General features: G+C 59.7%; 2 protein-coding genes across 2 annotated transcripts in view; one reads left to right on the forward strand and one right to left on the reverse strand.

The window, feature by feature from the left end:
* The first annotated feature begins 200 nt into the window (after positions 1-200).
* Positions 201-8612, forward strand: EPS8L1 (EPS8-like 1). The gene is made up of 18 exons (XM_012643053.1): positions 201-248; positions 418-476; positions 1103-1264; positions 1560-1709; positions 2156-2238; positions 2670-2931; positions 3228-3354; positions 3534-3622; positions 3705-3779; positions 3877-4025; positions 4643-4784; positions 4900-4928; positions 6807-6939; positions 7024-7155; positions 7390-7495; positions 7686-7860; positions 8278-8410; positions 8487-8612. The coding sequence occupies exons 2-18, from the start codon at positions 447-449 to the stop codon at positions 8565-8567; spliced, it is 2058 nt and encodes a 685-aa protein (XP_012498507.1). The 5' UTR covers positions 201-248; positions 418-446; the 3' UTR covers positions 8568-8612.
* A 2966-nt stretch (positions 8613-11578) lies between these two features.
* The window catches only part of PPP1R12C (protein phosphatase 1, regulatory subunit 12C), a 20156-nt gene continuing 11269 nt past the window's right edge, over positions 11579-20465 (reverse strand). Inside the window, exons 4-22 of the mRNA XM_012642994.1 lie at positions 20335-20462; positions 17316-17460; positions 17156-17230; positions 15848-15921; positions 15642-15769; positions 15459-15532; positions 15177-15335; positions 15034-15101; positions 14595-14729; positions 14284-14374; positions 14105-14185; positions 13965-14025; positions 13722-13807; positions 13575-13615; positions 13397-13499; positions 13104-13208; positions 12535-12585; positions 12323-12373; positions 11579-12227 (exon numbers count right to left, since the gene is read on the reverse strand). Coding sequence (XP_012498448.1) covers positions 12141-12227; positions 12323-12373; positions 12535-12585; positions 13104-13208; positions 13397-13499; positions 13575-13615; positions 13722-13807; positions 13965-14025; positions 14105-14185; positions 14284-14374; positions 14595-14729; positions 15034-15101; positions 15177-15335; positions 15459-15532; positions 15642-15769; positions 15848-15921; positions 17156-17230; positions 17316-17460; positions 20335-20462 — 1743 coding nt within the window. The 3' untranslated portion in view covers positions 11579-12140. The remainder of the gene's footprint in view (positions 12228-12322; positions 12374-12534; positions 12586-13103; positions 13209-13396; positions 13500-13574; positions 13616-13721; positions 13808-13964; positions 14026-14104; positions 14186-14283; positions 14375-14594; positions 14730-15033; positions 15102-15176; positions 15336-15458; positions 15533-15641; positions 15770-15847; positions 15922-17155; positions 17231-17315; positions 17461-20334; positions 20463-20465) is intronic.

Consider the following 20465-nt stretch of genomic DNA (forward strand, 5'->3'; position numbering starts at 1 on the left):
CCAGAGAGCTAGGATTACAGGCGTGAGCCACCGCGCCTGGCCCTTACCTGCCTTCTTAAAGTGCAGCTCTGGCCCTGAGCGCCCCTGCTCAAAACTGTCCACAGCCCCCACGACCCTCACGGTGAAGTCCTTGCCACTCTGCTTGGCATTCACACAGGACCTGTCCCCAGTTTCTACATCCCCTCTCACCCCTCTTTCCTTCGCCAGCCCAGAAGCTGCCCCAAAGCCAAGTGCCAAGTCCATCTACGGTGAGTGTGGGGGCGAGGAAACCCCAGGCCCCCAGAAGCTGGGTCTGAGGAAAGTGAGGACCTGGGATCCAGGGTCTTGGGAGAGGAGGGGCTGAAGGAGGAGACCCCTGGGTCTGAGGGAGGAGGGGCTGGGGCTGGACCCCTGGTCACTCTCCTCCTCCCCCCTCAGAGCAGAGGAAGCGTTACTCCACTGTGGTTATGGCCGACGTATCCCAGTATCCAGTCAATGTGAGTCTGGGGTCTTGTCCCAGAGTCTGCCGGGGGAAAGTTCTGGGGGAAGGTGGGCCTGGGGAGATAGGGCTGTTCAAAGCAGTTGGGCGCCCAGGCAGAAAGAATGTGGGAAACTCAGAAAGGGCTTCCTCCACCTGGCCTCAGACGCGGATCTGAAGTCGAGGACCTCAGTTCCTCTCCAATCTGCGAACCTTTCCTCCGGAGCAGCCATTGGGCTGGACATCAGGCCACAAGGACAAACCAGACACAATCCTGGATGAGCAGAGTGTAGACCACCAGGTCCAGAGGACTAGGGTGCCAGGTGCTCTAACGGAGGTGGCAGAGGGCACCGTGGGCGACCCGAGGAGGCCACGTAATTCCTTAGAAGGAATTACGGACATTCCAGACCCGTCCCTGGCCCCAGCGAGCCTCCAGTCTTGGCGAGAAGGCAGACCCAGGTGCTGTTCACTCCGAGGAACAGAAACAAAGGGCACTGGGAGAAGGGGCCGATTTGTGGAGCAGGAGTTCAAGGAAGGCTTCCTGGAGGAGGTGTGGTCAGTCCCAGGCTGGAAGTCGGACTTTAGGGGACTCCGAGCCCACCTGGCATCATCCTGGGACTCACTGCTTTCTGTGGCCCATACCAGCACCTGGTGACATTCTGCCTGGGTGAGGAGGATGGCGTGCACACCGTGGAGGATGCCTCCAGGAAGCTCGCCGTCATGGACAGCCAGGGCCGAGTCTGGGCACAGGAGATGCTGCTGCGCGTGTCCCCGGACCACGTCACGCTGCTCGACCCAGTCTCCAAGGTGCCAGGGGGCAGGGGGGTGGGAGGAGTGTCTGGGCTGGGTGTGCAGGGACTTCAGGCGTCTGGGTGTGAACTGTAGCTCCTGCACGCCCTTCCTCTGGGAACCCTGGCAGGGGCCCCCAGCTCCCCTTTCTGAGCCATTCTCGCCTCATCTATTGAACGGGGGTGTATTCCCTACTCCTAACCCCGTGAGGTTGCCCTGCCCGGCGCCTGTACCTGCTGGGCCTCACCGACGTCGCCATTCAGTAGCAGTATCGGTCCCGGGCCTCAGTTTACCGCGCCGTCCCACCCGACAGGAGGAGCTGGAGTCGTACCCGCTGGGTGCCATCGTGCGCTGCGACGCGGTGATGCCACCCGGCCGGAGCCGCTCGCTGCTGCTCCTCGTGTGCCAGGAGCCCGAGCGCGCGCAGCCGGACGTGCACTTCTTCCAGGGCCTGCGCCTGGGGGTGAGCGGGGGGCGGGGACGGCTGGTTCTGGGGCGGAGCTGGGAGTGCTGGGTCCTCTCGGTGATGGGGGGGCCTGGGAGCAAAGGCGGCGGCAGGGCAAGGGAAGGGGACGTGACCTGGGAAGAAGTTCCGAAAGGGAGTGGGGTTTGAGGACACTGGACGCAGGGCCAAGACAGAACACGAGGGCGGGATGCAGTCAGAGGCTGAGGGTGCGAACATTCTCGAATATGGGGAAGGAGGGTCGGGGGGGCAGCCAGGACGAGGATGCGGGCATTGTGGTCTGGGACGAGGACCCCACGCCTGGGTCTCCATGGGGGAGGTCGTGGCCTAGGGGAGGGACAGGTTTTGGCGAGAGCGCGTGGCTCCGCGGGCGTCTGCAACAGCACGTGGCCTGGGACGGAGCCAAGGCATCGATCAGGGGCGTGGCCTGACGGTGTGATTGGCAGGCGGAGCTGATCCGCGAGGACATCCAGGGGGCGCTGCACAACTATCGCTCCGGCCGCGGCGAGCGCAGGGCGGCGGCGCTCAGGTGAGGGGCTGGACTGGAAGCGAGGGAAGGGAGAGGGAAGAAGGTGGGCGGGATCTCTGGGAAGCCCGGTTCCCCTCCGTGGGACTTAGTCTCCTCCTCTGAGAAATGGGCTACTACCACCAGCCTGGAGCAGAACAAGAGTTTTGAACCGAGTCAAGCAAATCCTCGTCACGTCTTGTCTCTACCGCCCAGACCAGGTGGTCCCTTCTCCAGGACTCCATTTTCCCTTGTCCTGCTGCTCGGTTTCTCCTCCTTCTGGCCTCAGTTTCCCTTAGAGAGGTGCTCCCTTCCCCACATCTGATTTCTCCCTACCTCTCTGAGTCTATGCTTGGCCCCTTTGAGCCTCAGTGTCTCTCGTTTTAAGCCCCGAATTCCCCCCTCCCTGGACTCCCCAGTCGACCCAGCCTCAGTTTCCCCTTCTCCCTCCGCAGGGCCACGCAGGAGGAACTGCAGCGCGGCCGCTCGCCGGCCGCCGAGACCCCACCCCTGCAGCGCCGGCCGTCGCTCCGCGCCGTAGTCAGCACAGGGGAGCGGGCGGCGGGCCGCGGGAGGCCCCAGGAGGAGCCCATCCCCGAGGCGGAGGAGGCGCAGAGGCCTGGCCCACCGGGGACCTCGGGCAGCGCTGACCCGGCCTCCCCGGACCTGGGTCCCCGGGGTCCGGACCTGGCCAGTCTACAGGCGGAGCGGGAGGTGGTGAGCTCGGGGTCTGGGGGGACCTAGGGGACGTCCTGGGGGCGGGCCAGACGCTGGAGGCGGGGCTAGGGCGTGGGGGCGGGACCGGCTGGGGCGTCAGTCACGTCAATCAGGTCCAACTCTGGGTTCTGGAGGCGGGGCCGGGCCCAGGGGTGCGGCGAGGTTCCAGGGGCGTGGTCAGATGGTGCGGCTCCCCGCCTGTCCTGGGGGCGCGTCTGGAGGCTGGGTTCTGGGCTTCCGCAGGGGTGAGGGTCTGGGACTTCCGAACCCCGAGCGTCCCTCTCCTCTTCCCCCAGGACATCCTGAACCACGTATTCGACGACGTGGAGAGCTTCGTCTCGAGGCTGCAGAAGTCGGCGGAGGCGGCCCGCGTGCTGGAGCACCGCGAGCGCGGCCGCAGGGCCCGGCGCAGGGCGGCCGGGGGTAAGGGGCTCCGCGCGGGATCCCGCGCCCTCCCGCTCCCCGGGCTCTCCCCTCTCGCCACCTGCCGGGTCTCGCTTCCCACCGCGATCTCACCGGGCGTCCCCCTCCCCTCTCTCTGCCTGTGCCGCGCCGTCTCCGTGTCCTCGTGTCCCCGTCGCCGCGCCCGCCCCCGCCCGCAGAGGGCCTGCTGACGCTGCGGGCCAAGCCGCCCACGGAGGCCGAATACACCGACGCGCTTCGGAAGATCAAGTACGCCTTCAGCCTGCTGGTGAGGACGCGCGACCCTGGGCGTCGGGGGCGGGGTCCCGACCCGTCCACGCACCGCCGCCACAACCTCCCTCCCACCGCAGGCCCGGCTGCGCGGCAACATCGCCAACCCCTCGTCCCCGGAGCTGCTGCACTTCCTGTTCGGACCCCTGCAGATGGTGAGGCCGCCCGGGGCCCTGGCGTCCCCGCGGCTGGAGGGGTCCGGGCGGGACTTAAGGGTGTCTGATGGCGCGCCCGCTCCCGCCGCCCCCGCAGATCGTGAACACGTCGGGGGGCCCCGAGTTCGCGAGCGGCGTGCGGCGGCCGCACCTGACGTGCGAGGCCGTGGCGCTGCTGCGGGACAACGTCAATCCACGTGAAAACGCTCTCTGGACCTCGCTCGGGGACTCGTGGACCCGCCCTGGGTGAGGGGCGGGGCCTGGGGCAGCGTGCGTGGTGATTGGAGGAACGGGAGAGGCTGGGAGGTGGTAATTGGAGAGAGGGTGGGACTAGGTTAGAGGCGGGGCTTAGGACAAATACCAAGATCCTATTGGACAAAAGACCAGAAATTAGCGTGAAGGAAAGGCTTAAGACTGAACCAGACAGTCAGACTGGAACAGAAGGCGGGGCTTAGAGAAAGAGGGCAGGATTAGGGGCGGGGCTACGTGGAAAGGGCGGGGCTACGTGGAAAGGGCGGGGCTACATGGAAAGGGCGCGGCTTAGGGAAGGTCTGGCGTGTGAGTTCGGACAGCCCACGGAGTGCATTTGGAGGCCGAGAGCTGCCTAGGGAAAGGGGCAGAAGGGGAAACCCGGTTTGGAATCAGAAATGAGATTTAGAGGCTGGACGGGGCATTAGAGTGGAATCGCTGTATTTAGGAATATAACTGAGGCCGTGAGTTGGGTGTAGAGGATTGGGCGGGGTTAGAACAGTATGGATGGGGTGAAGATTAGGGGAAGGCGAAAACTTAGTGAGGTTAGTGACAGGGCTAAATCCCGGGCTGGACCAGGATCCCTGAGCCCTCGGCCCTGTACCTGGCGGCAGGCTGGAGCTGCCCCCGGAGGAGGGACCCCCATATAGCCCTGAGTTCTACAGCGGCTGGGAACCCCCGGCCACTGACCCGCAAGGCCGCGCCTGGGAGGACCCAGTGGAGAAACAGCTACAGCATGAGCGGAGGCGCCGGCAGGTAAGGCTGAGGCTTCCATGGGAGCAGCAAGCTCCCCAAGCGACACAGAAAGGCGGGCTGGGTAGTTAGAGGTGCGGGCCAGCCCGGCCTGAACCGGCTCTCTTACTCCCTGCAGCAAAGCGCCCCCCAGGTCGCTGTCAATGGGTGAGTGTCTGCCTCAGGGCGGGACAGGAGGAGTCCAGGAGGGGTGTGTCCCAGGGGCTCCTGGCACTGACTCCACCCCCCATTTTTTTCCTGTCTTTTTCCCTCTGTCTTCCTGGCTCTTCGCAGGTGGGTGAGGTGGTGAGGAGGCGGGCAGGGCCTGGGAGAGGGGGGAGGAACAGGGAGGAGGGAGGCAGGGCCCAGACTTCTGGGTCTATGGGAGGAGAGAGTGGAGGACCAGGTTCCAGGGTTTAAGAGGGGAAGGGGTTGGGAGTGGGTAAAGTCTGAGAGGTAGGACCTGAGTCCTCAAAAGGCTGGAAGAAGGTTGTCCCGTGCTTGGGTCCCTACAAGGACAGAGCCCTGGGTATTAGAGAAAAGAGGCTGGGGAATTGGACACTCAGGTTTTGAAGAAGAGCTCAAGTCTGGTGCTTGGGCTCCTGGAGACCCAGAGGAGCAGGCTTGGGGCTCCAAGGGCTTGGGGGCAAGTTTCCGAGAAAGCTAGGAAGTGGTAGTACTCCTGGACCCTGAGAGAGTAAAGGCGGGGGAGGTTAAACTCTTGGTTTCCTAAAGGCTCTAAAGCAATTGTCTTAAGTCCCTGCTGGATGTCAGATGCGGCAGCTTTATGGGTTAAAAGGGTGAGGAAATTGAAGCTTGAGACCTGGATTCCTTGCTGAAGAAATCCGGACTAAAAGATAAAAAAAGAAAAAAAAAGAGACCTGGACTCCTGGGTCTCTCGGGGAGGAAAGAACTAGAGATCGAAACTCGTGGTTCTGCCAGGCAGTGGGAGATCGGACTTGTGGGTCCTGGAGGAGGATGTAGAGGGGCCAGACTCTAGGGTCCTTGGGCAAGCAGGGGGCAGATTGGAGGGAAGCAACGTGGGTTGAGAAGAAAACAAAGCAGTGAGGCTAGAGGAGATAAAGCGGGGTCTGGGAGAGGTCCGGGCAGAGGGTCTCAGCAGGGACAGCGTGCTGGGAGCTGCTGGCCCCACACAGGGGGTGCCGCGGCCCAGAAGACCCCCCCTCTCCCCTGCACAGGTAGGCCTGATCCGGGCTGAGGTCCCTCTTACTGGGATTCAGAGTTGATATCCTGCCCACCCCATGCTGCCTGGTTTCGCAGCCCGCCTCCCTGCTCCTCTGGGCTTTTAAATCTTGAGCTTGACACCTCCAGCTTATAAGTGACCTTCTCCAAGCCTCAAGTTCTTTGCAGGGAAATTATGAATAGTGATAATCCCTTCCTGGCATGCAAAGTAGAGCAGTTACTCAAGACATGGACTGCCTGGGTCGCAGGCTGGCCGTGCTGCTCTCTTGTTCTAGGACCTTTACATCACTGTGCCTCGGCCTTCTCACCTGTAAAAAATGGAGATGATAATGGGGTCTCTGAGGAAAGAACTGGGGGTCCAAATTCATGGTTCTACCAAGAGTTGTCATGAGGATCAAATCAGCTAGTATATGTAATAGATTTTGAACAGTACCTGGCACATAGTGCTGCACAAGTGATAGCTACTGTCCTTATTATAGTCATGATTTGTCATGATACCTGAGCCCATGAGTATAATAGATGCTCAACACATAGCAGTTGTTTCTAGCTGTGTGATCTGGGGCAAATGATTTTCTCTCTCTGAGCCTCAGTGAGCTCATCTACAAAATGAAAGTAATGATATGATAGCACCCATATCGTATGCCTACAGCACAATGCCAGGCAAGGTGGGGAGCAAAGCATATTCAAGCTATTATTCCAATTTCAGATTTCTAGTAACAGTATTAACCTGGCCCCTTGCTGCGCTCCTGCTTGGCTCTAACCCCAGCTCACACCAGCACCCTGCAGCCCAGAGCAGTGGGGCTGGCTGTCTCCTTATCGCCAAACCTTCCTGCTTCTCCTCAGTCACCAAGATCCGGAGCTGGAATCTGAGCCCCACCTGGAGTCAGAGCCAGCAGGAAAGTGGGTCCTGTGTAATTATGACTTCCAGGCCCGCAACAGCAGCGAGCTGTCGGTCAAGCAACGGGATGTACTGGAGGTTAGAGATGTGGGAGGCTGAGGGGCTGGAATTGGCCCTAGCCACAGACCCAGGCTCTGAACCCTCTCCTCATACTGCACGCAGGTCCTGGATGACAAGCGCAAGTGGTGGAAGGTTCGGGACCACCGGGGACAGGAGGGATATGTACCCTATAATATCCTGACACCCCACCCAGGACCCCAGGTGGACCGCAGCCAAAGCCCTGCCGGCAGCCTGGTGAGCAAGGGCAGACTCAGGTCTTGAGTAAGTAAGGCTGGGCGCAGATCCTGGGTCCTGAGAAGGGGATCAGGTGTCAAGGGTACTGACGGAGGAGGTGACTGGGGCGTTAGAAATTTCCGTCACTGGGTGTTGAGTCAGATAAAAAAAAAAAAAGTTATTTCCAAAAGGGGGAGGGGCTGGGACTCTGAGTCCTCTCCCTGATCCAGGTACTCTCCTCTCCTTCCTCTCCAGAATAGCACACCCCCTCCCCCGCCAGCTCTGACCCCAGCTCCTGCTCCAGTTCGGCCCCGCTGGGATAGCTGTGATAGCCTCAATAATTTGGACCCCAGCGACAAGGGTGAGCAGTGGGGGCACCTCCTCTGGGGAGCAGACTTTGTCCTCACCTTCCAGACAGGGAAACCGAGGCTCCCCAGAAAAAGCAAATGGACACCCGACCCATCCTGGGGGCGCTGAAGGCCCCGGCCCTGTGGCCCCAGGATCCCTCGCCCTGAGCTCCGACTCCCTCTCTCCCGGTTTCCCGCCTGCAGAGAAATTCTCCCAGATGCTCAGTGTCAACGAGGAGCTGCAGGCGCGCCTGGCCCAGGGCCGCTCGGGCCCTAGCCGCGCAGTCCCAGGGCCCCGCGCCCCGGAGCCACAGCTCAGCCCGCGCTCGGACGCCTCGGAGGTCCGCGCCTGGCTGCAGGCCAAGGGCTTTAGCGCTGGGTGAGTCGGGTGGGCGTCGGTTGTTGGCGGTGAGATAGGGGCGCTGGGAGCAGAGCGTTCCGACTGGCCCGGAGTCGGGAAGTGGGCGTAGAGACCGCGGGGCGCCGGGATTGGCCTGAAGCGAGGGTCTGTCTGATTGCAACAACCAATGGCAGGTTGTGATTGGCATGATTTTCCAGACTCCGATTGGAGTCCTCGGGGAAGTGTCGCCCCCTTCCGGAAGCAGGTGCAGCCACACACCCCGGATAGCGCATTGTGATTGGTGGGTGGGGATGTACTTCAGTGGTACCTGCTTGAGCTAGAATGCCGTTCTAATTGGACAAACGTCCAGGTGGGCGTGACGCGACTAGTGGGGCGGGGCAGCTTAAGTTGTGATTGGCCGATAGGCCTGACCGCGCCCCCTCTGCCCTTCCTCAGGACCGTGGACGCGCTGGGCGTGCTGACCGGGGCGCAGCTTTTCTCGCTGCAGAAGGAGGAGTTTCGGGCGGTGAGCCCGGAGGAGGGCGCGCGGGTGTACAGCCAGGTCACGGTGCAGCGCGCGCTGCTGGAGGTGAGCTGGGGGTGTTCATCTCTGGGTCCAGATGGGTGGGGGACGTCAGGGTCCTGATTTCCACCCCGCCCTCCAGGATAAAGTGTCAGAGCTGGAGGCGGTGATGGAGAAGCAAAAGAAGAAGGTGGAAGGTGAGACGGAAACGGAGGTCATTTGACCTTTCTTGGCTCCTTCGCAAAAAGTGACGAGGTCCCGTGGGAGAACGGACTCTTCAGACTCTCCCCACCAATGGAAGCCGATCCTTTGAAGGATTGTGGACCAGTTCTGGCCCCCAGCCCCTATCCTAGTGGACCCGCATCCTAGTGAACGGACTGAACAATCCTTGCTGGAGTTCCTCCTGAGAATCCGCACTGCTGGGAGTGGGGAGCGAGCGGGGCGCAGCCAATTTGGGCATCCCCGCAGAGGGCGCACTCAGGAGCCCTGCACGTTGGAATGTGCTGCCCAGCCTATAAACAGCCTCTTCTTAGCAGGCGGTGTCAATTGCTGTCCCCTCTCTACTTGGCTACCAGAGAGCCCAAAAGCCTGCCCCTTGCTCCAGTCACAGCCTCTTAGGAAGAAAGGAATCTGGGAGATGTCCCACCTTCTTAGTTAATCTCTCTCTCAACCTTCCTCTCCATCCCAGGGTCTCAACCCAGGCTTCCTCCTGACCTCCTAGCCTCCAGTCTGTCCTACAGCTTGCCCCATCTTCTGAACACCTGTCCCCTACTCAGAATTCTTCCCTGGCTCCCCATTGCCTCTCAGCCCCGCAGCCCAGCATTTGAGGCCTGGAGTGTTTCCCTGTCCGACTCTCCAACCTCATCTCTCACCTCCTCATTCCTGCGTACATTCTGGTCCTGCCCTTCTCCAAACAATCGCAAGCCCCTTCAACCACTGGGGTTTGGCACTTGCTGTCTCTGCTGGCCGCCAGCCCAGCCCAGCCTTTCTTTGCCTGGTGAACTCCTATCCAGCTTTCCTGGCCCAGCTCAAATACCCGCTTTGGGGAAGCTTGCCCTCATCCCGCAGCCTAGTCTCCCAGCACCCACTTCTCCACATCCCGCCAGGGGTCCAACCATGGAGAACTGGCTGTCTCCTGAGCAGGCCACAGGCTTCCTAGCCCCTCCTTGTCCTGTGAGATGGCAGCGTAACTGGAAACTTCCTACCCCTCAAGAACTAGCTCCCCTTCTCTCTGAAAAGCCCTGGAACTTCCTCCCTTATCCAGGTGGCTGGTGAGGGCTGGCTGTCTCTGGATCCCACCCTTGCTCACACTGGACATTCCTCCAACTTTGGGAAGAATAGGGCTTTCTCTTCCCCCCTGGCTCATGCTTCCCCAGAAAGCCCACTGCCAAGCTCCCCCACCAGAATGCCTGCTGGCCTCCAAGCCACCAGCCTCTGCCCCTGGAGTTCAGTTTCTACCTGGGCCACCAGACAGCACCCTCTTTCCAAAATCAGACAAGATCAGAGAAACAGCCTGGGCAGGCAGGAGCTCTGACTCTCAGTCCCTACTTTTCTGCATCCTGCCTCAGTTTCCTTCTGGAACCAGACCACTTTGGATATCCAAGACTCCTTTCCACATCAACCCTGTCCCCATTCCCTACTCACACACCTCCCCTGGCTCCCTATGGCCCATCAGGTAAAATCCAAGCCCCAGCTTGGCAGTCAAGGGCCGGTGACCACCAGGCTCACCGGCTCCTCACGCCATAAGGCTCTACTTCCCTCTTCTTGCCAGGCCTCAGTTCACGCTGTTCCTTCTGCCCAGAATACCCTTGGCCCTAGGGGGTGTCCATTCAGCCTTCAAGCTCTTGCCTGGGGCCCCATACCTCATTTCCAGTAGAGGAACCAGAAATGCAAGTGATCCCCCCCAAACCTCCTTGCTCCATTTTTCCCCTCCTCAATAACCCCCATGGCTCACATCTAGACTGCAAACTGAAATGCCTGCAGGAGCCAGACAAGAGACCCACATGAGCAAGCTGGGCCTCAGCCCCAGTCCCTTCACAAGCCAGCTTGTGGAAACATCATCATGGCCGCACCTTCCAATATTCCCAGAATCTGACCATGTCTCACGATCTCCACTGTCATCACCCTGGTCAAAACCACCATCATCTCTTACTGGGGTTTCACCAGTAGCCCCTTCACCAACTCCCTGTCTGTTCCCAGTGCAGCAGCCAGAAAGACCTATTAAAGCCTAAGATCATGGCTGTGTCTGAAAAACCACCCAAGGTTCCCACTTCACAGCTCAAGTCCTTACCAGGGCGGAGTCCCTGCAGAGCCAGCTATTACCTCCTAACCTCATCCCCTGCTACTTCCTCCATCCAGTCACACTGGCTTTCCTACCCTTCAGCACATCAGGCACGCTTCTACCCCAGGGCCTTTGCACATGTGGTTCTCATCATCTGGAGGACCCTTCCCTCAAATACCTACACAGATCACTCCCTGCCACCTTCAAGAATGTGCCTGTGCCAGCTTTTTAGTAAGGCCAACCTGGACCATCCTGTACAAAAACGCTTCCATGTGCACACGCACCCACCTCCCGATCCCTCCCTGTGTTCCTCCAGAGCACTACCACCTGAAATCCATTTGCTTAGCACCAGATGCCTCCCCTCCTGAAAGGTATTGGATCTTTGCCTGTTTTGTTCACTACTGTAACACCAGCAGGTAGAACAAGACGTAAGAAGTAGAGTGTGACCAGTAGTTACTGAAGGAATGAATGAATGAACAAACACCCCATCTTAGAAGACGGCTCCTACTCAGCTCCAGTCAACTGCTGCCATACAGAACTGAAGAGCTCATACTGTCAATAGCTTCCTATTTTTTCAAAAAAAGACCTAATTCCAGACATTTATATGTAAATTACCCCCAATTTAAATGTTGACAATTGTTTCCAAGGCACTGAGGACAAAACCCAAGATCCCAGTTCTACATTCACCACCCCAGGCTCTTACCCCGCGGATCTTTCCTATGCTGTCAGCTTCCCCTCTGGCCACCTTGCCTGCGATCATGTCAGCGATGGCTTAGGGCATTTGCTCCAACTGGTCACTCTTCCTGAAGCTCCCTCCCCCACACCGGTGAGCAAGCACCTGCGCATCCCTCAGCACCCCACCCAAATGGCCTCGTGGATTGGTCATGAACACATACAGCCCCTGAGCACAAAAGCAGGAAACAGTGCCCTACCTCTGGCTGGGGACACACTCATTGAGTGGCAACTTCACGACTTTTATTTGTGGTGCCTGTGCTTTGTCTTGAAAATACCTTCTCCCCCTGCCCCGGACAGTGGGCGGGGAGGGGGCAGCAAAAAATAGAAGACATCCCTCCCTATTGCACATGGACCCTATATACAGGCCCACCTGGCTGAGGCCAGTAGGGCTCTTGGCACATTCTCGGATCCCTGCTCAGGAGGGGGAGGGGTGACTGGGTGGCATCACACGTGAGGTGGGGACCTCCAGGCAGCCACTCTGGTCCTGGCTACTGATCCTTGAGCTGCTTGGTCCTCAGTTCCATCCTGGTCCCGTCTCCAGCCCTGGTCCCCTCTGGCGACGTCCCCCTACCTGGCTTGGCCTCCCACCTCCATCCTGACCTTGGGTGGCCCCCTTGGCTCCTGGGGACTCTGCTCCCCTCCCAGCCCAAAGGTCCCAAGAGGAGATTATGGCTTCTCAGAGACTTCCCCCGGAGCCCTGTCACTCATGTTCACGTGGGGGAAAGGGTGCATGTGGCAGAAGCAGCTGTATAAATACGGGTGTGAGAAAGTCCTCCAGAGTCACTTGGAGAGTTTGCTGATGACACGGATGAGTGCCGCGTTCTCATCCTTGAGCCGCTGGTTGTCAGCGCGGAGGTCAGACAGGGCCTGAGGGATGGGACAAGGTCAGCTGAGTGGCCCTGGCAGGCTGAGCCCCTGCCTGCCCTCGGCCCTCTGCCCCCAGCACCCCTGTGAGCTCCCACCTTCAGCTCCTCCTCCAGCTCCGCGGCCTTGCGCTCCAGGGCCCGGCGCTCCTGGAATGAATGGGGGAAGTTCAGAAACCGAGTGAGGCTGAGCAGGATGGGGAAAGGCCAGGGGGACAGCTTAGAAGGGCAGCGTGGCTCTCTTGATCCAGACCCATGTGGGTGTAAGGCCAGGGACAGCTCTGGTCCCCATCCCAGCTACTCCAACTTACAAATCTCTCCAGCTCCAAGAGGGCTGGCCTCTCGGCAAAGCGTTCCTGCCTCTGGCGAGGACAAAGAGAAAGACCAGGAGTCAGGAAGGGGAAGCCAGCATAGCAGCACACAGAAGGCCATCTAGTTTCCTGCCCCACTAGCCAGGCCACGAGCCCCGCCCCTTATCATTCCACTCAGGCCCCGCCTCTAAGACCCCCTCCAAAAGCTGACTGCAGCTCAAGCTCCACTCCTCATCTCTCAGGCTCTGCTCCCCAGAGGTTCTGCTCCTCCGAAAGCTGAGCCCAGCTCAGACCACCTCCAGGATCAGGCCCTGCCTCCCAGAGGCCCTAGCTCCGCCCCTCGTTGCTCAGACTCCACCTCCCAGAGGCCCTAGCCCCACCGTCATTGCAGAGACTCCACCTCCCAGAAGCTCTAACCGCACCCCCTCAGCCCACTCCTCATTGCTCAGGCCCCACCTCCCAGAGGCCCTAGCCCAGCCCCTCATTAGGTGGAGCCCAGCCCAGACCGCCCCTCTTCCTCAGCCTGTCTCCCAGCGTTCCTGCGATGTCCAGGGCTTTGGCCCCCTTACCTGCGTGGCCCGCTCCAGCTCCACCTTGAGCTGTGCCAGCCGCAGCGTGGTCTCGGTCAGGGCCTCGCGGAGCCGCTCATTCTCCCTGCGCAGCTCTGCGTACAGCTGAGGGCATGGAAGAGGCAGGCAGGGTCAGGCTTAGGCTTGCCAGCCCCCGGTGGCAGGTTGGCAGCGGGTGGGAAAGGTGGTTAAGTGGGTATCTATTAATAGCGGGCAGGCCACCGAACAGGCAGGTAAAAAAAGGCCCACAGGGAGGGTGCTAACGGCGCTGAGGGTGGGGTGGGATCGTGCACCTTCCTGAAGCCTCCATCGGGCTCCTCTGATTCCGGCTCAGGTTCTGGGTTGAGGTCCCTCTGCGAGCGCTGTCTGCGGGCGGAGGGGCCGCACTCGGCGGTGCTGGGGTGGGGGCGGACACGGTCAGGGGCCTGCAGCCAGCAGACAGGCCCGACCCCTTCCCTGCCCTGCCCCTACCTGGACTCCGGGCTGCGGTCCGCCGGCTCCGCCTCCTCCCCCTGCGGCGGATGAGGGTTCAGAGCGGGGTTCAGCCGCATGCGGGAGTGGGGTGGTCCCGCCCCAAGCCACCTCAGCACCAGCTCAGCCCCACCTGAGCCCCCTCACCTCCGCAGGCCCCCTCCACTCCTTGCCGACCTTGTGGTGCTCCCTGGCAGCCTGCGGTCCCTGACCCTGCCCTTCAGGCGCCTCTGCTGGGGGAGGGACAGGAATCAGCCCAGACACCTCTGGGGGAGGCCCTCTCTCTGCAGAGTCCGGTCCCCAGCCCCAAGCCCCCAGGAAAACAGGAAGACTGTCTGGGAGAGACGCGGTGGATCCCTGAGAGCGACCTCCCCAGAGAGCAGACCTCACCTCTCTGGGCAGGGCCGTCAGAGTTCTCAACTCCAGGGACTCGGGGCCTTCTAGAAGGGTCCTGTCAGGGAGGTGGAGGCAAAGTCAGAGCTCGTGGGAGTCCTGCACCACCCACTGCGCCCTCACCCGACTCCTCTCACCAAGCTGTGCGGGGACTTCTCAGGCTCTGCGGCCTTCCCTGCAGCCTTCTCCGCTTCCTTCAGGTCTGTCAGAGTCACACCCTGGCAGGGAGAGGGGACAGTCAGGAAATGCCGGGGTCCAGGCCCCCCGGGCCTCCTCCCTCAGACCAGGGGTCAGACCCCCATCCGACTCTCCACACCTGTGTGGACCTCCGAGACTGGCGCATGAGGCGGGAGCGAGCTTTCCGCTGGGATTCAGACTCCTCATCCCGTACGGGCATCTGGTAGGACCTGCGTGAAGGGCCCCAACCTCAGGGAGGGTCCCTCGGAGCCCTGTCCCCCTCCATGGCTGACACCCTCAGGGAGGCACATTCTGTCAGAGAGGACTTCAACTCCCAGCAGACCCTGGGACCCCCTCACTCAGGGGCCCCACCCAAAGCCCGGGGGACTCCCATGTAAGGCAGGGTCTCCCAGCTGGGGGGACAGCAGCTTCCTGCCATGGCTTCTTCACCTCCGACGGTCCCGGGAGTCCGCTGGGGGCACTGAAGAGGCTGAGGGGGCATTTGGCTTCACTGGGGATTCAGGCTCTGGAATCTTGGGAGGAGTGGAGTTACCCACGGGAGGAGCAGGCTTGGTGCTCTCAGACCTGTGTGAATTCATTCATTCAACAAATGTCACTCAAGCTCGCTGCACGGGCCCAGCACCAGAGACGCAGCAGTGAACAAAAGCAACAAGCAGCCTCTGCCGCAACAGTCAAATGTGAGCAGAAAAGACGCAGACAGTGGCCATAGAAAGATGAGCACATTACGTAACACTTCACTGCAAGGATAAAGTGCATCGCAGAACAGACACAGAGCAAGAGTGGGCAACAGACTCGCTCGGGACCGTGCTGAGGACTGGAACTCAAAACCGCCCCCCAAACCCAAGGGGCCCAGGCCCATGGCACTCACAGGGCAGAGGGCTCCAGCGCCTTCCGGGAGGGGGTCGGGGTAACCCTGGCGAGACGGAGCTCCTTGGCCTGTGGGGAGAGGAGGGGAGGGTATTCGCCTGGACTAGGCGGGGGCCTGGACCCTGCCCACCTTACCCCACTCACCTGGGAGGAGGTCCCTTCCAGCCAAGAGGACGAAGCTGAGCGCTGCAGCCCAGCCCCAGGGGCTCCCTCGGATCCCCGCCTTTCTGGGGGCCCCAGGGCCCCAGAGCTCCCTGTCTTCTGGAGGCCAAAGCGCCTGGAGAAGGGGGCCTCTCCGGGCAGCTGGGAGAAGAAGGTCTCAGTTATGGAGAAAAGATCCCTCTTCTCAGACTTCAAGTGTTAACCCCCCAAAAGACTGCAGCAAACCACGATCCCATCACTCAGGGCAGATGCGGCCAGACTCACCACGGGGCTCTTAGGACTAGGGGGTGGTGGGGAGGAGACTCCATTGAGGGTCCTGGATTCCGCAGGGTCTGGCTCTGTGTATAAGCACGTTGGGGAGGTCACAGAAGATGCCACCGGCCTCCAAGAATTAGAGAACCCAGCCCTCCTCCTTCAGACCCAGGAGTCCAGACTCTGGCCCCTTACCCGTGGGACCTTCTTCTCCCTCATCTTCGTCCCGGATGAGGGGCCCCCCCGCCCCACCAGGCCGGCGCTCCTTGGACAGGTCCTGGAGGGAAATCTTCTCACGGCTGCTCAGACGACACACAGAGCTCCTGCTGGGGAAGGAGGGGGTGCTGGGGTCCAAGTCCTGGGGGCCCCCTGTCACCCCAGGGCTCCTCCCACCCATATACCTTCTGTGCTTGCTGCTGGGGGGCACCTGGTGCTCCTGGCCCCTGCTCTGGGAGGCTTCCTTCCGGTTCCGCAGCTGCAAGGAGGGAGGGGCTGCTGGGGAGGGGCAGAACACACCACAGCCCACATGGCCACCCCCATGCACAGCGTGCCCAGCCATAGGCGCTCAGTGCCTGGGTGGCACGGAGGATTCGTGGACTCGTTCAAGTTTTCCTACAGACGGCTGCACCTCGCCTGGAAGAGGAGGTGCCCTGGGTCCAACGTGCCTGGAGTGGCCACATACAGGCACCGTCCTGTTCTCACGGCCCCCATCCATGGGAAGCCTCCCATCCTATCCCCAGAGGGGTCTTTCTAGCTCCCAGGGGTGACCTGCTCACACCTTCTCCTGGACCCCTCAGCACACCCAGGGTTTTGCTGCCGAGCTCTGGCCCCGGCCTCTTGTGGCCTCCTCCACCACTTGCTCTCAGGTGTGGTTCCCCGGCTGCTGTTTGTTTTCACGCCTCCATGCCTCCTTCCCGCCCCTTCTGGCAAACTCTGAGTGCTGTAGTACTCATGTCTTCCAGAAAGTGTTCTCACACACCCCCAGGCCGGGCTCTCAGGAGCTGTGTTTGCCACCCCCAGCTTTTGCATACACTATTCCCTCAAGACCAAGAATGTGCCCTGGCCTCCAGGAAGCTGGCCTGAGTTCACCAAGCTGGAGCCATGACTGTTCTCTCCTGCGTCTGTCAGCCTTAACATTGCCACTGCCAACCTTCAGAAGGGGGCTCTGTTTCTGTCCACCTGCCCACTCACCAGGAACTCTAGGCCTGGCCTCAGGAGGTGTTTCTTGCCACCTAATAGTGCTCATGTTAGCCCAGGCAGGGTCCTAAATGCTTTTGTTTGGTAACATACAGCATAATCTGTGTCATATCACGTGTAACTCCTCAGAGAGTAAAGGTGTACCATCCCCATCTTACAGATGAGGAGACTGAGGCCCAGAGTGTAAATGACTGGCTGGAGCTTATGTAGCAAATCCACGGCAGAGCCAGGATTCCGGCTCAATCTGGCGAAAGCCCATGTCCTTAACCCCTTCAGCCTGTAACAAGGTCTGCCCTGGGGCTAGGTGGGGAACGCCTTGGGGGTGACGACCCCAGCCCGGACAATGCCTGTCCGAATCCTCCTCCTGTCTCCCCTCCAGGCAGGGCAGAACAGGTCCCTGGGGTGGCAGGTATCAGGAAGGCAGGGGACGAGGATGCTCCCCCCTCCCCAGCCTCTGAAGAGCTGACGGGAGAGGAGGGAGCTTGGGGGAGCCTCTGAGCCCTGAGACTCACGTCCTCCTGTTTCCGGGCCAGTTCCTCCAATAGGCTCAGCACTTCCTCGTCAGCCAGGTCACAGGGACGCTGCCCCTGGGTGCGGGGAGAAGGGGCAGATGATGGAGGAGGAGCAGGCCCCTCTCCCACCCACCTGCTGGCCCAGGCACCTGGTCCTCACCGCGTGGGTCAGCGAGTCCATGCCCCCGCCGTGCTCGGCCAGCAGGCGGCAGGCGTCCTCCACACCCCAGTGGGCCGCTGCGTGCAGGGGGGTCCAGCCATCCCCGTCCCGGAGCTCCGGGTCATAGCCAGCCTGAAGGAGCAGCCTGGGGGCCAGGGAGGCTCGGAGTCAAGGGCTGAGACAGGGATCTGGGCCGTGGGCTTTCAGCCGGCCATGCTGCAGCCGCAGCACCAACTGTTACAACATCGACATGACTGCCCCAACCCCTCACCACCACAGTGACCCTCTGCCACCCAGCCTTGGACCAGCGGGCACCCTCTGGAACCTGCCCCTCGTACATCAGGGGGTTGACTCTTGTGGGTTTCCGAGGCCCAGCCCCAGAGGAGGTGGGTGCAGGGCTCCCCCTGCCTGCCCCCAAGCCTATCAAAGGACTGGTCCCCCAAAGGGACTGTCTCTGGCAGTGGGTCCCAGGATCCCAGCTGGCTGAGAGCGCTGGTTCCCAACCGTGGCGATGCTGCCCCCCCCCAGGGAAACCCAGCAAAGCCTGAAGGCATCTCTGGTCGTACAACTGCGGGGAGGCCAGGGACGCCCAACACCCTGCAGTGCTCAGGATGGCCCCACGACACAGAATGATCGGACCCAAAATGTCACCAGCGCCAAGGCTGAGAAACCCTGGCTTAGACGATTCTCTGCAAGAAAATAATAACCACCTTAGAACCCTCAATTCAGGGCCAAAGGCAGGGTTATAAGCCCAGGGCAAGTCTCCAAACTCACTCAGGGTAAGACAGGCCTATTTTTAGAGAACTAGAATGAGGTTCTGTGTCAACGAGAAAAAGCTAATGCAAACTGGGAACAGATGGGCAGACCGAGTTATTTTATAAAGAAACCTCTTAAACACAAGGTCCCCCATCTGGCCCCACTGACCTCTTCCCTCACCTTCCCCACGCTCCGCCCCAGCTCCCTCTGCTCTGGCCCTGCCGGGTGCCCACCCCAGCCTCGCCACAGCCTGTGCCCCGGGCACTGCAGCATCGCACACTGCGTCCTGCTCGGCAGCCACCCCACCCCACCCCGCTGTGTCCTGACCACAAAATCTCACGCGGGCCCCTCCCTGTCACACGCATCTTCTCCCTATTTATATCCTGCTCAGCCAGCACTTCCCAATGGGGATGGCGCTGCCCCCCAGGGGACGTGTGGCCACATGCAGAGACAATTCTGGTTCTCACAACCAGGGCTGCTCCTGCCATCCCTGGGGCAGAGGCCAGGGAGGCTGCTCAGTACCCTGCAGTCCACAATGACCAGCCCCATGGCGCACAATGACCAGCCCAGCGGAAGGTTGGTCTGTTTGTCTCCCCACGACGCTGTGAGCTGCAGGTGGCCCCAGCTCCTAACAGGCTGCCTGGCACACAACAGGGGCACAGAAAATAAGCACTGAATTATCAATGTCAAGTAAGTGTCTACCTCTACTCTGCACTTTAATGAGGAGAATGCCAGTTACATTCTTCTCAAAATGCAGTCGACAGATCTGAGCGTAAACATGCACCCATACGAAGAAGCAGTAATGAAATTACGGTCAAGGAATACTCCTAGGTCCAAAGTGCTTCCATTCTAGGGCAGAGAACGAGGCTGCCCACACATAGCGACTCTCTCTCTCCCTTTAATAACAGCACTCGACTTCTAACTGGACGCCTGGTCACCCGGCTGAAGACAGATCTCCTAGTGTCTTTCATAGCTAGGAATGGACAGGTGACGGGGATCTGAGAAATGGGGTGTCAGTGTTAAGTGGTGCACGCAACTTCCAGATTGTTCTCTTAAAATGAACGGACACTTGCTCCCTTTACCCTCTCGCTTTTCCTGCTGGCTGGAATGCAGGTGCCATGGCAGGAGACGAAGCAGCCACCTGGGACTCAGGGGTGGAAGCCGTGGGAGGAGAAGAGAAAAGCCTCCGGGGCTGGTACATCACTGGGCCTGGCCGTTTAGCGTACGCAGTCCCCCCTGCCATAGGAGCGGTCCAGGGATGGGCAGGTGACCCAGGTGGCCCAGTGAGCAACAGGCCTGGGACTTTTGCTGGAACTATGGCAGACCAGGTGCCCCACCTCAGCAGCAGGTGCTAAGCAGACAGGCTATATGCCCGGAGCTGTTAAGGGTCATCTTAAGTACCTCACTGAACAAACCTACCTGAAAATTAACCAGTACCAAGGTGAGCAGATAGATGGAGGGATTCATCTTAACTTCGTTTTTACACTAAAGCGTAATAGCACAAGAGAGACAAGGGAATCGAGAAGAGAATGGGGGGCTTGAAGATAAGAACTGGAACCCACTACTCCAACAGAAAGGGGAAAGGCAGCCAAACACAGACAAAGTAAGGCCCAAGATTGAGGCACGGGTAACAGAAAGGGAACAGGTGCTACAGCAACTTAAAATATATACGCACCAAATGACCTAGCCTTGAAATATACAAGATTAAAACTGACAGAACTATAAAGAGAAACGGGCAAAGTCACAATCCTAGTAAGAAATTTTAATGCCCCTCTCATATCACAGTGACCGACAGAATGAGCAGGGGGCAGTAAGGATATAGAAGCTTTAAGCAGCGTGATTGCCAAGTTGACCTAATAACCCGCAGAGAACACTGTGCTTGACAATACCATTCTTTTCCAGCTCACATATACTGGTATAGAAGGCGAACCTCAACACATTTCAAAATGTGGAATCAAACAGAATCCATTCTATGACCACAATGCAATCAAGCCAGGAAATTAGTAACAAAATAACTGGAAAATTCTATACATTTGGAAATTAAGGACACATTTCTAAATAATCCATGGATCAAAGAAGAAAGATTACAAATTAGAAAATGTTTTATACTGAATGACAATGAAAAAGACTACACATCAAAACTCGTGGGTGCAGCTAAGGCTGTATTTAGAGGGAAATACATAGTCTAAGGTACATAAATTAGAAAAGCAAGGGAAAGTACAAGGTCTAACACCATGAGATGGAACAGACTGGCCCAGCTCACCTCATCACCTCAATGTAGCCCTTGGCAGCGGCCACGTGCAGGGCAGAAGCCCCGGTGCGGGGGTGCCGGGCCTCTGGCATGGCACCCCCATTCAGCCAGCACCTTGTGTCATGAAGCAGCAGTTCTTCCTC

The sequence above is a fragment of the Propithecus coquereli genome, unplaced genomic scaffold (genome assembly GCF_000956105.1).
Source record: "Propithecus coquereli isolate 6110/MARCELLA unplaced genomic scaffold, Pcoq_1.0 Scaffold193, whole genome shotgun sequence".
Lineage (NCBI taxonomy): Eukaryota > Metazoa > Chordata > Mammalia > Primates > Indriidae > Propithecus > Propithecus coquereli.

Bases quoted from the DNA above. Each gene is read 5' to 3' on its own strand.
- EPS8L1 (XM_012643053.1), top strand. From the start codon at position 447: ATGGCCGACGTATCCCAGTATCCAGTCAAT. The intron at 1,710-2,155 runs GTGAGCGGGGGG...TGTGATTGGCAG, and splicing joins TCCAGGGCCTGCGCCTGGGG to GCGGAGCTGATCCGCGAGGA. The intron at 4,026-4,642 runs GTGAGGGGCGGG...ACCTGGCGGCAG, and splicing joins GACTCGTGGACCCGCCCTGG to GCTGGAGCTGCCCCCGGAGG.